This window comes from Monodelphis domestica, chromosome 1, assembly GCF_027887165.1.
Source record: "Monodelphis domestica isolate mMonDom1 chromosome 1, mMonDom1.pri, whole genome shotgun sequence".
Lineage (NCBI taxonomy): Eukaryota > Metazoa > Chordata > Mammalia > Didelphimorphia > Didelphidae > Monodelphis > Monodelphis domestica.
In genome coordinates this window covers 742,123,028-742,144,717 of record NC_077227.1, presented here as the reverse complement: position 1 = coordinate 742,144,717, position 21,690 = coordinate 742,123,028, and the positions used below count along the sequence as shown (strand labels likewise).

Sequence of the window (21,690 nt, the reverse complement as noted above, 5' to 3'; positions counted from 1 at the left end):
TATCTAACCTTCACAACACATTCTGAATCCATCTTCTCACTGAGTGACTTGGCCAGGGTCTCACAGTTAGGAATCTTCTGATGCCAAATTTGAACTCAGGACTTCCTGACACCAGGCCTAGCTTTCAATCCACTCTGCTCTCTTAGCTGCCCTTCAATAGCCTTCCAGTTGATCTCCAATTTCCAGTCTTTCCTTTCTCCAGTTCATCTTCCTACAGCTGTCAAAATAAGCTTACTAAAAACTATATCTCACTGTGTCACTCTTCTGCTCAGGTATCTTTAGTTGCTCCCTATTGCCTGTAGGGAAAAAAGCAAACCAACTTCTCTGCCTGGCATTTAAAGCCTTTCACAGTTTGTCTTAGAAACTTAGAAACCACTAGAGGTCAAATTTTCAGTTACTGTTCCTAGAAACTGTCCAATTTCAGCCAACAATCTGAAGGATGAATAGGACTGAGATAAGGACTAGACTTGGGGATTTACCAGTATAGAGTCCTCAGGCAAGGGAACTCTCCATTCATGCAAACAGACACCTTCTCTGTACCTTAAAATCTTAGAGAGTTGCCTAAAGTATTGAGAGGTTAAGGGACTTGTCCAAGATCATGTAGCTAGTATCTGCCAAGATAGGACTCGAACACAGGTTTCAAGGCTAGTATCCACCATACCACATAACGTAGTCAAATCCAGGTAGCCTGCTACGTTAGGCTAGTGTTCTCCTCATTAGTTAGACTGGAGAACTTTAACTTGCAAAGAATCACAGAATCTGAAAGGGGGCAGGAACCTTGGAGTCCGGCTGATCTAGCCTTTGAATTTCGTGATGAGGAAATTGGGTCTCCTGGAGGTTCTAGAAAGTTGGGCTGCCTCCATATAACCAGGGGATGATTGGCTGAGGCCCGGAAGGCAGAGCTCCTGGCTCATGTCTTGAGCTCTTTCCTTTAGTCCACTCATCATCTCTCCCCACTCAATCCCCTTCTTCATTTTCCCTTTATTCATCTGCATGAGTTGTCTTTTCTCCAGGAAGTTCCTAGAGGCCAAGGAATGTCTTGTCTTGTCTCTGGAAGCCCAGTACCTAGTACAATGTCCAGCACATAGCAGGAGCTTAATAAATATCTAACAAATAGAACTGAACTGAATTTGAAGGGGGCACAAGGGAAACTGAGGCAGAGAGCCAAAGTAAATAACTGGTGGTCACAGGGAGTCTAACCAAGACACTACTCAGGGCTGCTCTTTGCCAAGAGCAAAGACTCTCTGAGTGAGAACCTCAGAAAGGATACACTGTTTGGGAGATGATTTGATTTCCTCTCCTGGAGGCGTTGTACTAGTCATCTTCTCAGCATTGGGAAACTGAGTCAGCAGTTTCAGGTTGAAGTCTTCTCTCCGCTCGTACTCCTTTCCTCGATAGATGAAGATTTTGTTCTGCATGTTCCAGAAAGAGAGAAGGAGGATGAAAAAGAAACAAGGAAAAAGGGCAACTATCTCAGTCAGCTATGAAGTAGCCAGGTAGTGCAGTGCATAGAGAGATGGACCTCTAGCCAGGGAGTCCTGAGTTCAAATCCAGCTTTAGATAATTACTAGCAGGGTGACCCTGGGCAAGTCACTTAAATTCTGATTGCCTCAGTTTCCTCATCTTTAAAATGGGAATAATAATACATACCTGCCAGGGTCAGGGACAAAAAGAATGCTTTTTGAGAGGCACTTTACAAACCTTAAAATGCTGCATAAATAATGCAAACTAAGCCAAGTAGGTAAGAATGAGCATAGCACTTCGGTCTAGCCCATCTGATAGGAACTATATGGGGAACTAGGGAGATGTTAGAGTTCTCCTATGAAGTAGGGCCAAGTCATTGGGATGCAGGCTTGAAAGCCAGGGACAGGAGTAAATGCTAATGATGGGGCAGAGGAATGGTCTGGAGGAATTAGGGAGTGAAGGCAGGATAGGTCAGCTCAGCCATTGCCATCATACTTATGACAAAGGTGGCAATAGGGTAGGAATGACAAAGAAAGGTGACACCAGGAAGGAAGAATCGATTACTTGGGTATGAGAGGACAATTAAAGACAAAAAATCTCCAAAAAAATCCCTGGCAAGGCATGTTGTATCTGTATCCCCAGTGTCTAGCACAGAGAAGGAAGGCACTTAATAATCATTTTTTTGGAGCCTCAGACACTTCCTAGTTGGGTGACCCTGGGCAAGTCACTTAACCTGAATTGCCTAGTCCTTACTTCTCTTCTACTTTAGTAATGATTCTAAGATGGAAGGTAAGAGATTACAAATTGCTTTTGATTGCCTGATTGATGGTGAGGATTCTTTTTTCAGATGCAGGTTGGATCAGATGACCACCAAGATCCCTTCCAACTGTGATTCCTTGACTCTTAGAGGAGGAAGACGATCCAGAAATATCTGAGAGAGTAGAATAGGGGATAGTGGGGGTGCCAGAGAGAGAAAAGAAAAGCTTCCATCTAAGAAAAGAGATCAGATCAAGAGCCAATAGTTCCACTATCCAGCTGGCTGCTGGTGGCTGTTCATCTCTATCCCAGAGGTCTCTTCCCGTTGGAACAGCTTCTAAGGTTGAGAAAGTCTTCCTTTTGGGAAGGAAATGGATGAGAAAATGTTGAAAAAATAACATTGAATCATTTCTTCTGGAGGTTTTATAAGGGCCCATTGTGATTTGGGCAGACTTTACAAGAGTCAATACATATGGAAACAATGAGCTTCAAGCTCTTTTGGTGGGAAATGGGGAAGCTGATGAAACCTGATTTTCTTGAGGGGGGAAGTGTATGGACCAGCTGATAGATGGTCATGCCCACCTGCTAGTGGAGCTGTCCCAACAATGCTCAAAATGAGTTCACAAAAGAGCTCAATATTTTTATTCAGTTACAAAAGTAGCCATTTGAGCTCTGTCTGAAGTAGTTCATAGAACATTAAATTGGAAAGGATGGTAGTTACTGGTGCTTTTTCTCTAAAAATGACTTTGGATTTATTTTGGGTGTCCTTACAAAGGTCCATGGGGTCTCCCTTAGAAGAATGTAAATGGTCTTGTCTTTTTTTGGGGGGAGGGAGGGCCAGGGATCCCTCAGTGCCTAGCGTATCTGACACATAGTAGGCACTTAAACAGTGATGGATAGCAGGAGAGAGACTTGTCCCAGGACCCTTTCTACCTAAACTCCTGTGTGAAGTAAATTACTCTCCTGTGGTGCCTCAACATTGGGTGTTACAGAGTAATGGTATATCTAATGGCTTGACATCCCTATGATTGCTAATATAAAATGGTACCATGGAGGGAGGAACTAGTGGGGTTTAAAATGCAAGCTTGGGGAACCACTCTTGACTTTTGTGCTTGATCTATGGCAAGCCTGCCCTACTGTGGCAGGCCAGGGTCTCAGCCAGCCAAATGAAGAATCAGTTCTATTTAGTCTTATCTTCCTTAAATGAAATCTCTCTCTCTCTCTCTCTCTCTCTCTCTCTCTCTCTCTCTCTCTCTCTCTCTCTCTCTCTCTCTCTCTCATGCAGCTTTGATAAGGTGAATAACAATGCATTAATAAGAATAATTTCATTGAAATTGAATTTGAGGACACAAAATACAGCAGATAGGGTACTGCCTTGAATCATCTATACTCTTCTTAATTTTTTAAAACTCATCTGTCTTGAGATGAGAGAAGAGCAACAAAGCTTATACAATCAAGGTTAAATGACTTGCCCAAGGTCACACAGTTAGGAAATGTCTGAGGCCAAATTGTCATCCAGGTCCTCCCAACACCAAGACTGAAGTTTATCCATTGGGCTTCCTTGTTGCTTCATATATAGTCTTTTTTTTTTAAACCCTCACCTTCTGTTTTCTAATGGATGCCAAGTATTTGTTCTAAGTCAGAAGAGCAAATAAGAAGTAGGCAACTGAGATTAAGTGACTTGCCCAAGATCACACAGCTAGGAAATATATGAGGCCAGATTTGAACATAGAACCTCCCATCTCTAAGTCTAGCTCTCTATCCACTGAGCTGCCTCCATCTACACTCTTCAAAGACTTCAGAATCCTTTTTCATTCAGAATTTAATTCAGTTTTCACAATGGCACCCATGCTGTAGGGAGCAGGATAGGCTGAATTATTACTCTTTCACAGATTGAGGATGTTAAATAAACCCTTGCTTATGGTCAGAGAGAAGGAGCCCAGCATGGATCAATAACAAGCTCCCCTGCTTCTGCTCTGTCACACTGGTTTCTCATTAAGGGTGTGAAAGCCCTGGGGAAGTCAGTGTTCTCTCCCCAGTTTTCAGGGGGTGGGTAGGGAGATCAGGTATTTTTAGCCAACTTCAGCCTCCGACTGGAGGCCGAACTGTTTTCAATTCTTGCTAGAAACTGCAGAAACAAACAATGAACTGGTTCTTCCTTCTTTCCAGCCGGACTCAGCAGCAGCCTGTTTTCTCCATCTCATCCCACCTGGGACAAACCATTTGCTAAAAAGTTCTGCCAGAATGATGGTGCTGGTGTCTTGGGATGGGAGTTGGGGGCTGGGGTGGAGTGGAGGTCCCGGATAGCTCCGGAAATGTTTTCTTTCCTGCCACCCACATTGAGGATGAACCAGGCACAGATGCTAACCCAAGGCTGGGGGAGTGGCCCGGGGAAGAGGAGAACAGGCTCTTTTCTTTTTGAGACCTGGCCATGTCCATCAGCCTCAGAGCCCTCTGGGATCTCTCACCCGAAGAAATGACGGGAAGCCCTGTCCGTAGTAACCGACAGCAAAGTACTCCGGCTGGGGTCTCATCGCTTTAATGATGTTCTCGTAAAACGAGGCCCGTTTTTTCTGAAACAAAAGAGGAAATGGAAACGTTGGGAAGTGGGATCTGTGGAGCTTGGAGATCACATGGAGACCTTTCAGGAACAAGAGGCAGCCTCGCCAAGAGCCAAGAAACCAGCAAACCCAAAGCCGATAACAATGTAAACAGAAAGGAGCTTCCCCGGAGAGCCCTGTTCCAAAATGGCAGGGACCACCTTTGGTCCAAGAGAAGGCAGAAGTCGTTCTCTACCCTACTCCTCCTCTGTACAAGTGTAGAAGTAGAGGGAGCAGCTAGATGGCTCAGGGGAGAGAATGTCAGGCATGGAATGCCTGGTGGAATCATTATACCCATTTTACAGGGAAGGAAGCAATTTCAGGGAGATCAAGTTACCTACTTAAGATCACAAAGCTAATAAGTATTAAGACTTCTAGGTTTGCACTGTGGATAGAGTACCAGGTCTGGAGTTGGGAGGTCCTGGGTTCAAATCTGACCTCAGACACTTCCTAGCTTTGTGACTCTGGGCAAATCATTTAACCTGGTTTGCCTAATTTTTGCCCTTTTGCTTTAGAGTTATTATCAATACAGAATGTAAGAGTTCATTTTATTGTTTTAAAAAATCCTTACCTTCTCTCTTAGAATCAATACTGTGTATTGGTTCCAAGGCAGAAGAGTGATTAAGGATTAGGCAATGGGGATTGACTTGCTAAGGGTCATATAGCGAGGAAGTATATGAGGCCAGATTTGAACCCAGGACCTCCTGTCTCTAGGCCTGGCTTTCAAACTATCAAGGTATCTTGCTGCCTCTGAAACAGAGTTAAAAAGAAATGCTAATAAGTGAGGTTGGATTTGAATCCAGTTCTTCTTGACTACAGATGCAGTGCATTGATTCTGTTTTTTACTAAGGTGGAATGTTGAGAAAAAAAGCCCAGACCAAACTCAAAACCCAAACCCTCTATGTATGCCAATATGGGCCAGTCCTGTTTCTTCCCTAATTTAATTTCACAAGGCAAGAGTTAGGGGATCCAGTGGAGACAGCATTAGCCTTGGACACAGGAAGACGTGAGTTTGCATCCTGCCTTTAGACACTTTCTAGCTATGTGGCCCTGGGAAAATGTCAATTTCTTTCAGACTCAGTTTCCCCATCTGTAAAATGAAGATAACAGGAAGAACTACCTCACAGGGTTATTTGAGGGCAAAAGTAAGATGCCACATTCAAAGCTTGAATAAAGCCCTCTATAAATGCCAGCACTCCTCATCACCCCAGGGCTTAGGCTTTGGGATATGTGGAGCGAAGGGGACCACTCTCGGGGTCTGAGGTTGGTTATTGCTCTCATTTTCCATCTATTCTAACTCATTTCCCATCAATAAAGACTAGGACGTTGCCTCTCCTCAGCCATCGCCCCAATTCTGAAGCTATTTCAAGGAAAACAAAGCTTAGCGAGTTCTAAAGCCCCGCGGGATTCTGGGGGCCAAATGGACGCCTCCAGAGCCGCGCCCGGAATGCCCACGGTGACCGCCCCCCGGACTCACCAGGAGGTTGCCGAGCCCCTCGTAGTCAAACACTTTGCTCTCGTAGGTCTCGGCCAACTCCTTGCTGAGCTTGATGGCTTTCTCCCACATCTTCCGGAAGGCGGAGGTCAGGACGGGGATGGAAAACAAGACAATGATTGTATCAGCTGCAAAAACCATTCATGAGCGTCCAGGAGAAGCAGCAGGCCGGCAGCTGGGTTCAGTTAGTGCCGACATTCCTGGCCGCCTGGCTCTCGGACGGGCTTGACCCCTTGCTGACATTCGAGAGTCTCTGTGTCTCTTGGCTCTCCGGCCGAGGAGGTGTCCTCCTCCAAGTCTTGCCTGCCAGACTCTGAGGAACACCGTGCCTCCCGGAACCCGGTCCGAATTCGCTCAGGGGCCGAGATCTAAGAGACATTAAGCCCTGGACGGCGGCCAAGACCGCGGACGAGAAAGCCAGCTCTGCTTTGGTGAGCAAGAAAACACGCTGCAATGAGAATCCCGAGTTCTAATTCTGAACCACCGTCTCCAATCCCAGGATCTTTCCTGCAAAGTTTACTTTACATCCTCTCTGTATGGACCTTGTATCTACCTGTCTTTGTATTTAACCCTCACCTTCTGCCTTAGCATCAATAGTGTGTATTGGGTCCATGGCAGAAAAGTGGTAAGGGCTGGGAAATGGGGAAAGTGTCTCAGGCCAAATTTGAACCCAGGACCTCCCATTTCTAGGCTGGGCTCTCAATCCACTGAACTCACAGAATTCCCTCTTTTGTGATGGGCTGGAAGCAAGATCTGTCTGGTCTGTCTCTTAAAGAAGACAGTGTGATAGGCTCTCAATCCACTGAGCGACTTATCTTTTGCCATGTCATTTTATCCAACAGAATGTAAACCCCTTGAGGGCAGGGGCTTTTTTTGCCTTTCTTTTGTATCAGGGACAGATTGCTGATTCTTGCTTTATTGATGGGAGGACATCTACCTGACCCCTTCATTTTAGAGCAGAAGCTAGAGCCCAGAAAGGGGAGGTGACTCACCCAAGGGCACCCCAGCTAGGATTCGAACTCAGACTATTTCCAACTGCAGAGCTTCTTGGCTTATACCACACCATTGTCTTTAGGGAGTTCATTAAACTTTCTATTCACTCCAGGGCTCTGGTTCCTTCTCTTACTATCTTAAAAACATTCCAGCTGAAACCCAAAGCATGAAACTTATGCTTTGCTAAATGGAACCCTCATACTTTTTTACTCTAGGCTGGGGAAGCTCCATAGCAAAGGTTATCGTCATAAAATATCTCCAGCAGCATAACTGCAAGAGACAGCAAAAATATCATTGGCTCTGGTGTTCAAGGACTTGGGTTCAAATCTTGCTTCTGATACCTTCTACTTATGTGACCATGGGCAAGTCATGAAACTTCTCTTGTTCTCAGTTTCCTAATCTGTAAAGAATGAGGGGGTTGGACTAGATGCCACCTAGCTTATATCTAGAGCTATGATCCTTTTTGGGACCTTGAACAAATCTGAGCCTCAGTTTTTTCCTCTGGAAAATGGGTTTATTAATTTGATAACTCATCTCGTATGGTTATTGTTAGACTCAAATGAGATGATGCATTTAAGTTCTTTGAAAAATCTTAAAGCACTGGGAAAATATCAGGCAGGATCCTATTTCCTATCCCCCTGAGGGACCGAGAAGAAGAAGTGCTGAGGCTAGACCATTGCTTTCATTGTGGAAGGAACATATTACCAAAGCAGCTAGTCTCTTTCTCTGCAACAACAAAGGAAATGGGGCAACTAACTTAGGGAACTCTGCTGCTACTGCATGTTGATTTAGAAAACCACACATTTGGGGCAGCTGGGTGGCTCAGAGGATTGAGAGCCAGGCCTAGAGATGGGCAGTCCCAGGTTCAAATCTGGCCTCAGACACTTCCCAGCTGTGTGACCCTGGGCAAGTCACTTAACCCCTATTGCCTAGCCCTCACCACTCTCCTGCCTTAGAATTAATACATAGTATTGATTCTAAGACGGAAGGTAAGAGTCTAAAACAATTTAAGAAAAGAAAATCATACATTCACGTTATCTATGTTCTATTTTACTATTTGTTAAATATTCTCAAGGACATTCTATTTTTTTTATTTTTATTTTTGAAAATTTTATTTAATTAGTCAATTTAGAACATTATTCCTTGGTTACAAGAATTATATTCTTTCCCACCCCTTCCCAGAGCTGATGCGCAATTCCACTGGGTTTTACATGTGTCCTCTCAAGGACATTTTAATCTGGTTCAGGAAACACTCAGGAGTTCAGCCCAAGGCTCCCAGTTTAATACCTCTGGTCAAGATCCCTGAGAAAAGATCATGACTATAATTAAGCTGACAATATATTAATAATAGGTATTGATGGGTGGTTGGTAATGCAAAGCTGTTATAGTAAACTAAAGCTACGGGGGTAAAATTAATTTGTAGGTGGTGGATGGAAGGACAGAAGCAGTTGGATACAACCCTTGTTTATTTGTTCTCTGACAAGAGGGAGGGAGAGGAAATAGAAGGATAGAAACTAGGAGTCAAAAATAGGATAGGAAATCTCTTAACCATATTCTAAAATATCTAAATGCCCCCTTCACCTGCCCCTGCTGCCCACCAAATCTAACTGCTTTCTTATGCAGGTTCTTCTTGTCTGGCAATGCAGACCCATACTTGTCTACTCTCAACTATCTTAAATAATATTTCTCTATCTAGCTAAACTGTTCTAATGAATAAATCTTCTTTAACCTCTTTAAGTATCCATTCTTTTCAAATCCCGCCACCACAAGCCAATGTCAGAATCTCTTGGCAGAGATTTAGATGAGACTCTGCTTCCAAGTCAGAGAGCATGAATAGAGCCCCCCCCCCCCCCCCCCGCCCCCCGGACAGTTCTTCAGAATCAGATGCTAACTCTACTCTGTAGGTGTATCCCAAACTCTCAAGGTAACTGTCTCAAAATAACTAATGGGTGTTCATTGTCTGTGAGAATGGAGGTCAGAGAGGCTGCTCCCTTCCCAGAACTCACAGAATTCCCTCTTTTGTGATGGGCTGGAAGCAAGATCTGTCTGGTCTGTCTCTTAAAGAAGACAGTGTGATAGGAATAAAACTTCTGCTCTTAATGAGACACAAGGAACCTAATAAAAGTCCTTATAATGGAAGTGACTTTCCCAGGACACACACACACACACACACACACACACACACACACACACACACACACTATATGTCCTAATTTCAGGGCTTTATTTCTTTATTCTTTATTTATTATGTCACAGCTACAGACCCAAGAAACCACATTCCAGGAGATTATGTCTCATCCTGTGTCTTGGAGTCCTGGGCTTCAATCTCATTTCAGCCACTTACTATCTGTGTACCACAGAAAGTCTGTGAGACTTCTAACTTGGGAGGTCTCTATAAGCCTCAGTTTCCTCATCTATAAGATGGGAATGACAATAATAGCAATTCTTTCGGAGGGCTAGTGAGGGAGTCATCTATAATATCCGGTTATATCTGCTGTTTTGCAAAGTTTGTGGGTTATTTAGCCATAAAAAGAAACTTTTGGGGAGAGTTTTGATAATGATAGTAAGGCCAAGGGCCAATTAAGTGGTCAAGCCAAATAGCTGTCCAATGAATTCCACCCTCACACACTTCTAGGCAAATGCCAAACTCTTCAAGGAAAAAACTAAGCTAACACCAACAAAAGATGGGCTCTAGTGACTGAGGCTGATGTTCCTGGAGAGTTAGCCTAGCTATAAGCCAGAAGGTTGAGAAGAATAGAAGAATAAAGACGTCTACCCACCACCTCCATCGAGCCTTGGGACAGCAACTTGGACTCTTTTGGCAGGTAAACAGTAGTTGATACTTATTTGGCTTATAACACCCTTTCCTCACAAGTTACAGGATCCCTGAGTTTACGGCTGCCAAGGACTGTGGGAACATGGATTCCTCACCACCTATTCTCTACATGAGGAAATTAAGGCCCTAAAGAGGAAGCAGCCCATCTAAGGGCAAACATATTAAGTGGGTAATGGGGAATTAATGGCCAGTGGGGAAAGAAAAGCTCTGAGGTTCTGAGATGTAAATTGACTTGCCCAGTCAGGGTATGAGAGCTGAGAAAAATGCTGGAGTTAGAAATAGAACCCAGGTCTTCTGACTCCAAGAATGTCCTTCTCACTGCCTCATGGTCCAGCTACAGGGAAATCTTTTAAACTGCCCATTTTCCTTCCTTATTTGGTCAAGTAGTCTTAGTACCACTATCCCTCAGATAGAGAAAGGTAAATATCCCTCAGATAGTAATTATCTAAAGTAGCAATGCCAGAAAATTGGGATACTAATGCATTTCTGGTGGAGTTGTAAATTGATCCAACCATTCTGGAAGGCAATTTGAACTATGCCCAAAGGGCTTTAAAAGACTGCCTGCCCTTTGATCCAGCCATAGCACTGCTGGGTTTTTATCTCAAAAAGATAAAAAGAATCTATTTGTATAAAAATATTTATAGCTGTACTCTTTGTGGTGGGAAAAAATTGGAAAACGAGGAAGTATCCCTTGATTGGGGAATAATAACTGAGTAAATTGTGGTATGTGATGGTGATGGAATGTTATTGTCCTGAAAGGAATAATCAACTTCTATGAACTGATGCAGAGTGAAATGAGCAGAACCAGAAGAACATTGTACATAGTGGGAAGATCAAATGTAATTGACTTTGCTACTGATAGCAATGCAACAATCCAGGACAACTCTGAGGGACTTATGAGAAAGATGCTGTCCATATCTAGAGAAAGAACTATGGGAGATGAAAGCCACAAGAAAACATGATTGATCACTTGTTTATATGGGTATAGATTTGGGGTTTTGGTTTTAAAAGATTACTCAATTAAAAAAATGAATAATATAGAAATAGATATCGAGTGGTAATACATGTATAACCCAGTGGAATTGCTTGTCAGCTCCAGGAGGGGCAAGGGAGACAACAAGAATTATGTAGCCATGGAAAAAATATTTAAAAATGAGAAAAAAAAATACAGTTTCCAGAACTAGCAACTTGGTGTTACTGTTACAACAAAGAAGGTAAAAATAAAAGTTTAAAATTCTTATTGAAAAACAAAAACAAAGAGTAGCCATACCAGGACTCAAAACCCAACTCCTTTCCCACAAGACACTCACTTTGCCCTTGTCGAAATATGAGATGATTTCTTGGTACAGCTTCTCTTTGAGCTCTTGCTGAGAATAGACTTGGTAGCTGTCCCTCTGGAGCAAGTGGGGCACACAGGGCTTATCCGACCACTAGAAAATAAGAAAACAAAAGCCATATGAACAAGTACCAAAGACCATTATAAATCAAAAATGTGCGCACCTTACAATGACGTGTTGTCTTTCATACTTGAAAAGGACCAAAATGACATCACTTAATGATGTCTTTTGACTGACACATAAACTGGATTTAAGTGAGGCAGAACTAAGTAGGAGTTGAGGCTGGATTTGAACTCAGATCCTCTTGACTGCAAGCTTGGCGCCATATCTATTGTGGCACTTAGCTGCTCTGTTCATCAAAGATCCCTTTGATATATATATGTAAAAATGTCAAAAAGAATTCATGGAGCCCTTGGCTCGTAGTTGCTGAAGCCTTTTGGATCCCCTTTTGGGTAACTTCTGATTCCTTGTATCACTTTGAATGAAATGACTTTGGGCAAGTCAGGGAGGAGTTTTTTTCTCTGAAAATAGACCAATGGTCAGAGATCTCTTCCGGTTCTAGACATCTCCTCTGAACAGGAAGTCTTCAACAGGTGTCGGAATAAGTGGGACTTGGCCCAAGGTCTTCCTGGCTTTGAGGCTGGTTCTTGATTCCCTGCTCCCTGAGACCTCGCGTAATCCAATGAGAATAATCGAGGCAGCTTGGACTTCCGTGGAGGCTGAGTCCAAAGTGTGAGTGACTTAATAATTATGATAATTGTTTTTGCAAACATCTGGAGAAGGCATTAAGATTCATAGTGCTTTTCCACGTAGGGTCTCCCATACCTGGAGAAGCTCGGCATGTAGGAGGAGGGTGTACGCAGCCTCTGTGTAGTTCTCACAGTCCCGATGCAGGTCCCGAAGCTTGTACAAGTACCTGGGGAGAAGGGGAACAAGGAGGGAGGCCCATGTTACCCGTAGGGGGTTGGGATTGTCATGTAAGACCTCCCACCATCCTCTTTGGCCACAGTACTCTGGAAGACGCCTCCTCCCCAATTGGACTGTGAGCTCCTAGAGGATAGGGGCGCCTGTTGGTTGCCTTTCTTTCCATCCCCAGCACTCTGTAGAATGCCTGGTATACAGAAGGCACTTAATCAAGCTTCATATTAATTGGAACACTCAAATGAATGCTGTCCCTGTTAACTGACTGTTCCCTAGACTTTGTCAACTAGTCAATACTGTTTTGGATGGGGTAATAGATGCCAGAATTGCCTCCTTTCAATTCATCCTTTGGCACAAACTTGGCCAATCAAAATGTCACAAACTGGTCAAGGCTGGGTTCAACTACTTTTTTTAGGGGAAGTATTTCAAATAAAAAACAATTAGGAGTATTCAATGGGAAACACTAAGTGAATGGGATCTTAGGGGCAGCTAGGTAGCACAGTGAATAGGGCACTAGGTCTCAAATTGGGAGAACCTAGGTTCAAACCTGGCCTGAGACATTTCCTAGCTGTGTGACCCTGGGCAAGTCACTTAACCCTGATTGCCTAACTCTTGCCACTCTTCTGACCTAGAATTTATAATAAATGTGACAACAAGCCACAACTCCCATTGCCTAATCAAGGATTCTGTTCTTCTTTCCTTGTTTGTTTCCTTCCTTCCTTCCTTCCTTCCTTCCTTCCTTCCTTCCTTCCTTCCTTCCTTCCTTCCTTCCTTCCTTCTTTCGTTCCTCCCTTCCCTCTCTCTCTCTCTCTCTCTCTCTCTCTCTCTCTCTCTCTCTCTCTCTCTCTCTCTCTCTCTCTCTTTCTTTCTTTCTTTCTTTCTTTCTTTCTTTCTTTCTTTCTTTCTTTCTTTCTTTCTTTCTTTCTTTCTTTCTTTCTTTCTTTCTTTCTTTCTTTCTTTCTTTCTTTCTCCCTTACCTTCTGTCTTAGAATCAATACCGTGTAATGGTTCCAAGGCAGAAGAGCTGTAAAGGTTAGGCAATGGGGGTGAAGTGACTTGCCCAGGGTCACACAACTAGAAGTATCTCAGGCCAAATTTGAACCCAGGATGTGCCATCTCCAGGCCTGGCTCTCCATTCACTGAGCCACCCAACTGCCCTTCAATACCCATTTGTTGAAGGAACTCATTAATCCAAGAAGAGAAGAGCGAAGATGAGCCCAGACAAATACCATTTCTCTCAGCTTACCTTATATAAATGTCTTCTCTCTTCTTTTCCTTATAGAAATTCTGCCAAAAAGGTTACAGAATCGTATTAAAAACAAGCGGCTATTGACGGACCCTTCATTAGACTAAGGGAGCGATTGCCATCTTAGCTCTTCTTAAAGACCTAAAAACCCTTCTGCCCTCCATATTTCTCTTTCACACAAGTGCTGACCCAACCTGTCAGGGACACGCTGGCCAGAGAGGACAAAGAGCAGCAAACCAGTCTGGCCTGGCCTTTAGAAAAGAGCTGGCTCAGAGCTTCTGTTGCAGCTTCTCATTCCTGTTTCTTATTTTATCTGCAAAGTTAAAAATATGCGAGTGTCCTTAGCCAGCAGCCGGGACCAGATCAGCCGCTTCTGCTGGAGTAAATGCAGCAGGACTGACGTGGGGAATGGTCATTCCAGGGTCAGCGGTGGCTTTGGCTCCTGAGGGATTTGGGGCTTTGTCTTAGAATTGATACTAAGAACTGATTCTAAGGCAAAAGAGAGGTAAGGGCTGGATAACTGGGCATGGGACTTGCCCAAGGTCACCTGGTTTGAGGATGCATTTGAAGTCAGGATCCCCTGATTCCAAGCCTGGTGGTCTATCTAGTATGCTTCCCAGGATGTTTCTTTTGTATAGCGTGTGTGTGTGTCCCTAAAGATCAGCACAGCGCCTGCTACTTGCTGCTTGTTGGCTGACTGGCAGTGCCCTATGATGCTGGCAGGCTGGCGGGTCCTGAGGGGAGGGGGCCTCACGTACCAGCACGTTGACTGTACAGCTCATGCGGTTCTCTTTGCTTTCGTCATGCATGATGGTCCTGTAATCCAGGAGGTTCTCCAAGAGGCTGCTGACCAGGAGGGCAAAGACTTCTCCAGAGCTGGCGAGGTATTTGTGTTTCCGGCAGTGTTCTAGAAGCCTGGTGGAGAGCAGGGAGGGCAGAAAGTGCCCACGATCCCATGAGCTCAAGGGTCCCACTGCTACCTCCCTCGCTTCTTTCCCACCCTCCCCTTGAAGCCAGCATTAGCCCAAGACCCAGCATGGGGCACTCATGGGGCCAACAGAGTGGACACAACCCTACGTGCCCAATGGCGCTTGCTTGACGTTGGTTGTGCCAGGGCTAACCTTGTCCTAAGCAAGGAAGGCCCCCGACATTTTGGGTGGAACTTCTACAGCAAACTTATAGAAGGATGTGAATAATAATGTGGTGGCATAGTGGATAAAGTGCTGGGTTTGGAGTCAAGAAGATCTGAGTTCAAATCCAGCCTTGGCCACTTCCTGGCTCTGTGACCCTCTTGGGGGGAAATCGCTTAACTTCTGCCTTTTAACCTCATCTGTAAAATGGGGACAATAATAGCATCTACCTTCCAGATTTGCCGTGAGGGTAAAGTGATCTGATAAGTAAAGCCCTGTGCAAGATTCAGCCACACGTGATAATCAGGCAGGAAAGGGTTGCAATCTGCAGTCCTGGAGGGAATGTCCACCACGTTGGTGACACCGCAGCACCAGCATAGGGGTGTAATAAATGCTTGTGAAGTTGATTCCTTGACAAAACCTTAGCATTTGCTGATTATTCTTTTTTACAAATATATTCTTGGAGTCTGACAATCAACCTGGGAAGTAGATGCCACAAAGATTTTTGTCCCTGCTTTACAGAGGAGGGAACTGAGGCTCTGAGAGGTGCATAGATGTAGAACTAGAAGCCATCTAGCTCAACCTCCTTATTTTACTGAGGAGGAAACTGAGGCACAGATTGTATCAGAGGTGCGAGGGCTGAAGCTCATTCTTTTTGACTGACCCTAATAGTTTACCAATAATGAGAGAAGAGATCCAGACAGAGCGCTCTGGGAAGATATGGGAGGGGTTCAGTGATCGTGTCTACACGGGCAATCACAAAGGACTCCATGAGGAGTTCTGAAGGTCTTCTGAAGAGGTAGAGATGAGGAAGAAGGCTACACTAGGCATGGGGGGATGGCCATGGAGTGGGATAGATCTTCCATAGGTAACTGATTAGCACGATGGAAGCCTGGAGCCAGGCAGACCATTTGTGGGGCTCACCAAAGATGGGGAGCCTCTGAGCCTGAGCCAGGGGGGTCTCTGAGGGAAGGGAGAGAAGCCAGAGACAGAACCGGGGGGCCTGGACCTTCCAAGGGCCCATTCCTGAGACAGGAATCCCTCCCAGCCTCCGAGGCTCATCGAGGGCATTTCCTAGGGTCCTTTGGGCTCCCCTGGATCTATTTCAGGAAGCTCAACCAAGCCGTGCAAAGTCAGCCAGGAGGACTGAAGGCAGCCAAGCCAGGAGCCGGGAGGGAGAGAGCAGCTGGGGGAGTCTTTTGTTTTGAAGTCATCAGCAGCTTCTAAATACCACCCAAGGGTGTGTGTATCCTACGGCTGGGCTTCAGGGCTCTGGCCAAAGCTGTGGGGGAGGGTGGGCAAAGGGCAAGCAGGCAGTCCACTGGAAGGACCCGGAGGAAGCAGATTGGGAAAAGCATCTCCTCCACAGAATCGGGTCAATGGCCTCTTCTTCTAAGGAATCACGATAGCTGACACGCATGGTTGAAAAGCATTAGGTGGATGTAGGGTCAACGCCTAGAAGAGTCCTCAGAGGCCATCTGGGCCAACGTAACTTTACATATGGGGAAACTGAGGCACAGGGAGCTTATGTGATTTGCCCAGACCCCTGTGAGCCAAGTACCTGGGTATTGTTAGTCTCATTTTTTAGGCTCCCAAGTCCACTTCTGAGCCCAGGTCCAATGCACTTACTCCATGGTGTATGGACTTATTTTTGTTTGTTCCTTTACTTTAAACCAAATCTGAGACCAGCCTCAGACACTTCCCAGCTCTGTCTGACCTTGTGAAAGCCCCAGAGCCAACCTCCTCTCCACTGTACCAGAGCCAAAGGGAAGAGCTGATATTTTATTCTGTGGGCAATAGGGGCTTGTGGGAGTGACACGGTCACATCTGCCAGGCTGTTGAAGTCACTGAGAATCACAGTACAATTCGGAGGGTCTCTTTGTGGAATTTCTCTCCATCATGAGTGCTGAGGGCTTGGCAATGGGGGTTAAGTGACTTGACCAGGGTCACATGCCTAGGAAACTTCAGAGGTCAGATTTGAACTCAGGATCTCCCATCTCTAGGCCTGGCTCTCTAGCTCCCTCTTGCCATCATTTTATTATTTATTTATTTGTTTGTTTTTTTTTAAGTCCTCACCTTCCATCTTAGAATCACTACTGTGTATTGGCTCCAAGGCAGAAGAGTGATAAGGGCTAAGCCATGGGGGTCAAGTGACTTGCCCAGGGTCACACAGCTGGGAAGTGTCTGAGGGCAGATTTGAACTTAGGGTCTCCCGTCTCTAGTCACTGAGCCACCCAGCTGCCCCCTCTTTCCATCATTTTAGAAATGACCAATCAGGACAAAGGAAGGACGGAGGCCCCCTATAAGACCTCTAAAATAAGGGCAGCCACCTCTTGGGGTGGTTGTGAAGAGCCCATCTCAGTGCCTTTGCCCAGGCTGTCCCCCTGCCTGGAATCCCTCCCCTCGTCACTAATGCCTCTTGCACCAGCTCCGACATGGGTCATGCCTGACGCCGGCCTCTCCTCCATCTGCTCAAGTCTCTTGGGCCAGGCAGGCGAGGGACAAATACGGAATCTCTGACTCATCAGCCGAGGCTGGCGGCTGGCGGCGTGAGCTCCCCGGGGCCCGGTCAAGGACCTTTCAGCCTCCTGGCCCTCGTGACGGCGGGTCTGGCCCCAGATTCCTTAACTAGCCGGCCCGAGCCTCCGCTTTGGGTGTGGGGGACACTCACAGCTTCTCAAGCAGGACCTTGTACTGCTCGTCCCCCCGGCCGCCTTCCACCTCCTGGTCCAGTTTGGTGATCAGCTCGTTCTCAAACTGAAAGGAGAGGCAGCAAACATGGGGCCAGGTGAGGCTCTCCCAGGGGCTGGAGGCCACCCCGGTCCCACGTCCAAATCCATCCCAACATCTGAAGTCCAATTGCTGTGCTCCTGGGGCCACCCACGGCTGACTCTTCAGTGGGACGCCCAGCATCCACGGGAATTCAGGATCATAAAATCAGAGATCAAGAAGGACCCTTAAACGGTGCTCCATGAATGTCATTAAAAACAACTGTGATATCTTTCTTTTTTTAAACCCTTACCTTCTGTCTTAAAGTCAATAATAAGGCTAGGCAAGCAGGGGTAAGTGACTTGCCCAGGGTCACGCTGCTGGGAAATGTCCGAGACCGGATTTAAGATAACTTGTTCAATAGACCTGGATTCCTTTGTATTCCCTCCTATTTGAGTTACTGTGTTTAAAAGCAGCATTCTGAGAAGGGCCCATATATTCACCAGAGGGCAAAATGGTCCTTAAAATAAAACCATGAAGATTGGCTCCTCTGGCAGCAGTGGACGTATGAATAAGGGAAGGGGAAAAGCATTTATTTACATAGTAACTACTGTGTGCCAGACACTACTCCTGCTACTGGTGGCTCAGTGGATAGAGCACTGGGCTTAGAATCAGGAAAAGTCGTCTAGCTTTAGACACTTCCTGGCCATATGACCCTGGGCAAGTCACTTCACCCTGTGTGCCTCAGTTTCCTCATCTATCATTAAATGAACTGGAGAAGAAAATGACAAGCCCCTCCAGGATCTCTGCCAAGAAAATACCAAATGGGGTCACGAAGAGCTGGACGTGACTGAAAAATGACTGAACAATCAATCGCAAAAATGACTGCAAATGCACCCATTACATGGCTAGTTTGTGTTGGGAGTGGGATCTGAACCCAGGTCTACTGACTCTGAGCCTAAACCTTTGTCCACACTATAGCAGACCCTCTCTAGCATAGGATACACCCACCCCTGACACCGAGGCATGTTTGGATCCCTGTTCCTGCCACCCTTCATTCTACAAAGAGCTGCTGATGGGCATGTTAGCTGAGTGCTCCTTGTCACTCTGGAGCATTCTGCACATTGAGGAAACTGAGTCTCAGAGTCTAAGGAACAGGGTGGGGCTGGTCAGAGGGTGACTGTGTGCGTGATGGGCCAGGCGTGTGGGCCCAGCGTTCCTTACCATCTGGAAGTTGTGATTTCCACTGAAATTGAACTCACACTGCATCATGTCGAAGAAGATGGGAATTGTGGCCTTCCGGAGCTCTGTCTCCGGGGTCAAGGTCACCTCCAAGATGGGACCCACCATGGAAGGGATGAACTTGATCTTGTGGGGCCCTGGAAGACGGGGAAGACAACAGACACACTGGGTGAGATCAGCACAATGGACAGAAGCCAAGAGAAGGAGGAGGCTGGCTGTAGGGCTAACAAACCCAACATCTTTGGGAAAAGGAGAGAATCCAGGCTGGGATTGACAGCTGGTCTCTCGGGTCTGCTCAGGGGCCCACTGAGGCCAGAAGTGGGAGAACCATTACTTCAGGAAGAGGCACTGAGGGACGCCTTCCTGCCTCTCAGGAGAGACCTGGAGACCCTGCTTGAGGAGCATAATGCCAGTCGTCACTACAGCCATTGGTTCTGATTAAAGGGTGGTGAGTGGAAGAGGGGAGCAAGGGATGCCAGGAAATGAATACTGATATCCACAAAATGAAAACAAAAGGCCTCCTCTTGGATCAATAAGGAGATGCGAGGAGGTGGGGAGGCCAAGAATTCTCACTCACCCAAGTTATACCACATATCTCGTATTCGAAAGCCGATTTCCTTTCTCATGTCCCCATATCTAGAAAAGAGATCAGCGTAAATATTTGTAGGGAAAACAAATGGAGAAAATATAAAGAGCTGGCTGGAAACAATCCACAGGAGCTGGGCCAGAAGAAGCACCGGCAAGAATGTTACAGGCTGAACTTACCATGGCTGAGAAAATAGCTCTGTGCTTTTGGTCATCCTCGTTAGTGGTTGTGTAGCATTTAAAAATAGAATTTCCTTTTATCTTCACCATATTTCTGGGGGATAGGTGCTATTATTTTTACCCCCATTTTACAGAAAAGATAATTGAGGCAAACAGTGGCCCATCAAGGGTCACACAGCTTCTGAATGTCTGGGGCAGAATTTGAACTCAAGTCCTCCTGACTCCAGGCTAGCACTCTATACAGTGTTTTACCTAGCTGCCCCTAGTTCTTCATCTAAAATTGTCTCTTTTTCCCCCATCCCATTTTTCCATTTCATATCCCATATATATGGAAAGGCTGATTTGAGGACATTTGTGATGTTTATAATAAAAATAATGAATTGGAAGAGCACCCCCCCCCCAACAACGGAACACTCATATCAACTCAGTGGAGGTGGGGGCCCATGAATTCAGACATATATTTCCCCTCAGCTTCAGAATAGACCACTACCATGGCTATTACTTCTTTTTATTCCATGCCTTCCATCTTAGAATCAATAGTGTGTATTGGTTCCAAGACAGAAGAAAGGTTAAGACTGGGCAAGAGGGGTAAGTGACCTGTCTAGGGTCACATGAGGACGTGTCTGAGGCCAGATTTGAATCCAGGACCTCCCATCTTCAGACCACAATTACCACCACTACCACTACTAGCACAACTACCACCACCATTACTATTACCACTGCCACTCCTACTATGACTCCCTCTCCTCCTCTTAATAATAACTCACATTGACGTAGCACCTATTAAGAGCTAGGTTCTGTTTTAGGTGCTTTATAAATATTATCTCATTTGACTCTCATGATAACCGTGGGAGGTAGGGGCTATAATTATGCCCATTTTATAGATGAGGAAATGGAGACAAATAAGGTTAACTGTCTTGCCAAGAGTTCCCCAACATGTAATAGAAGCTGGATTCAAACTTAGGTTTTCCTGCCTCCTGGCACAGCTCTCTATCCTCTGTACCACCTACCTGCTGACTACATCCCATCCTCTTTGCATGGCATTTACACAACAGAGTAAGGAGCAGGTGGGAGTTGGGAGTTGGGAGTGCTGGCTCACTAAGTAGAGGAACGTGTGAGCTCATTAACTTGGGAAAATTAACCTGGGCCACCCTTGCCCTCAGACCTGGTGTTATTCTTGCCCTCTTCTCCTGGAAGGATGTACCCAGAGTGCAGGAGATCTTCCTCTGTGCCAGCTTTGTTGAAGAAATGAAACTCTCTTTGAAAAACAACAACAATCCTATGCTACTGTAGTTGGGTTTTTGTTCTTTAGCCAGACTGGGGTACAGAGTGTGGAAGAAAGTAATGCATAATCAGTCTAAAAGGATGGTTGGAAGTGTCAGCATGGAATCCAAGAGAACCCCAAGTTTGTAGCAGCATGGAGACCCCAACTTTCAGTCAGCTTGAAAGCTGAAGACCCTTGTTGGGGACGGAACAGGGACAAGCTTGGGGCCTCCAGATTTCAAGCTGACTGAAAGTTGGGGTCTCCATGCTGCTACAAACTTGGGGTTCTCTTGGATTCCACGTTGACAGAAGTATGTCGTGAAGGATGTTTGCATTTGAGTCTTGAGCTACTGAAGTTGTGTGTAATTTCAGATCTTCCTCACTTCAAGACCCCTCTGCGTCCCACTGGGCAGGCCATGGTATCCATTCAAGGAAAGAACACTGTGGCACGCCATTGAAAGGGAGTGTCCAAAGCAGAGTGCTCTCTATGGCTAGGAGAGAACCTTTGCCCTTCCTTTTCACACCCTGGTTGGGCCCCTCCCCACCATGATGGAGACGAAAGAGGAACTTACTTCTTTTCCATTTTGAGGCGCTTGGCTTGAGAGAAGGTTTCTAGCTGAAGGGACTCATGGGTGAGGAAGGCAACGGCCAAGTGAAAATAGTTGTTCCAAAGCTACAGAAAATCCAGCAGAGAAGAGGGGGTGGGGAAGGCAGAAACCCAGTTATTCAGGATTAGAACCACTCATGGCAGAAAGCTACAAACTGAGTATCCATGAAGGAAGCACCCCAAGCCTGTAAAACTCTCATTTATCTCCATTCTCTGTCAAAAGGTTTGAGATTCAGGGATTGAAATTCACAGAAATGGTTTGGCTCAAGGGAGTGTCATGTCATGTCATGTTTGGAGTTCAAATCTTGGTGCTCCTTGATTCCTGG

The 21,690-nt window shown here is 45.7% G+C and overlaps 1 protein-coding gene across 2 annotated transcripts in view; it reads right to left on the bottom strand.

The window, feature by feature from the left end:
• Positions 1–21,690, bottom strand: part of DOCK5 (dedicator of cytokinesis 5) — a 235,271-nt gene that overhangs the window by 31,469 nt on the left and 182,112 nt on the right. The window contains exons 31-41 of one of the 2 annotated variants that reach the window (XM_007477822.3): positions 21,330–21,430; positions 19,307–19,365; positions 18,712–18,866; positions 17,450–17,535; positions 14,407–14,563; positions 13,649–13,689; positions 12,307–12,397; positions 11,455–11,574; positions 6,298–6,387; positions 4,689–4,793; positions 1,271–1,412 (exon numbers count right to left, since the gene is read on the bottom strand). In XM_007477822.3, coding sequence (XP_007477884.2) covers positions 1,271–1,412; positions 4,689–4,793; positions 6,298–6,387; positions 11,455–11,574; positions 12,307–12,397; positions 13,649–13,689; positions 14,407–14,563; positions 17,450–17,535; positions 18,712–18,866; positions 19,307–19,365; positions 21,330–21,430 — 1,147 coding nt within the window. Of the gene's footprint in view, positions 1–1,270; positions 1,413–4,688; positions 4,794–6,297; positions 6,388–11,454; positions 11,575–12,306; positions 12,398–13,648; positions 13,690–14,406; positions 14,564–17,449; positions 17,536–18,711; positions 18,867–19,306; positions 19,366–21,329; positions 21,431–21,690 lie in introns of those variants that run through there. The other variant, XM_056814520.1, reaches the window with a different exon arrangement.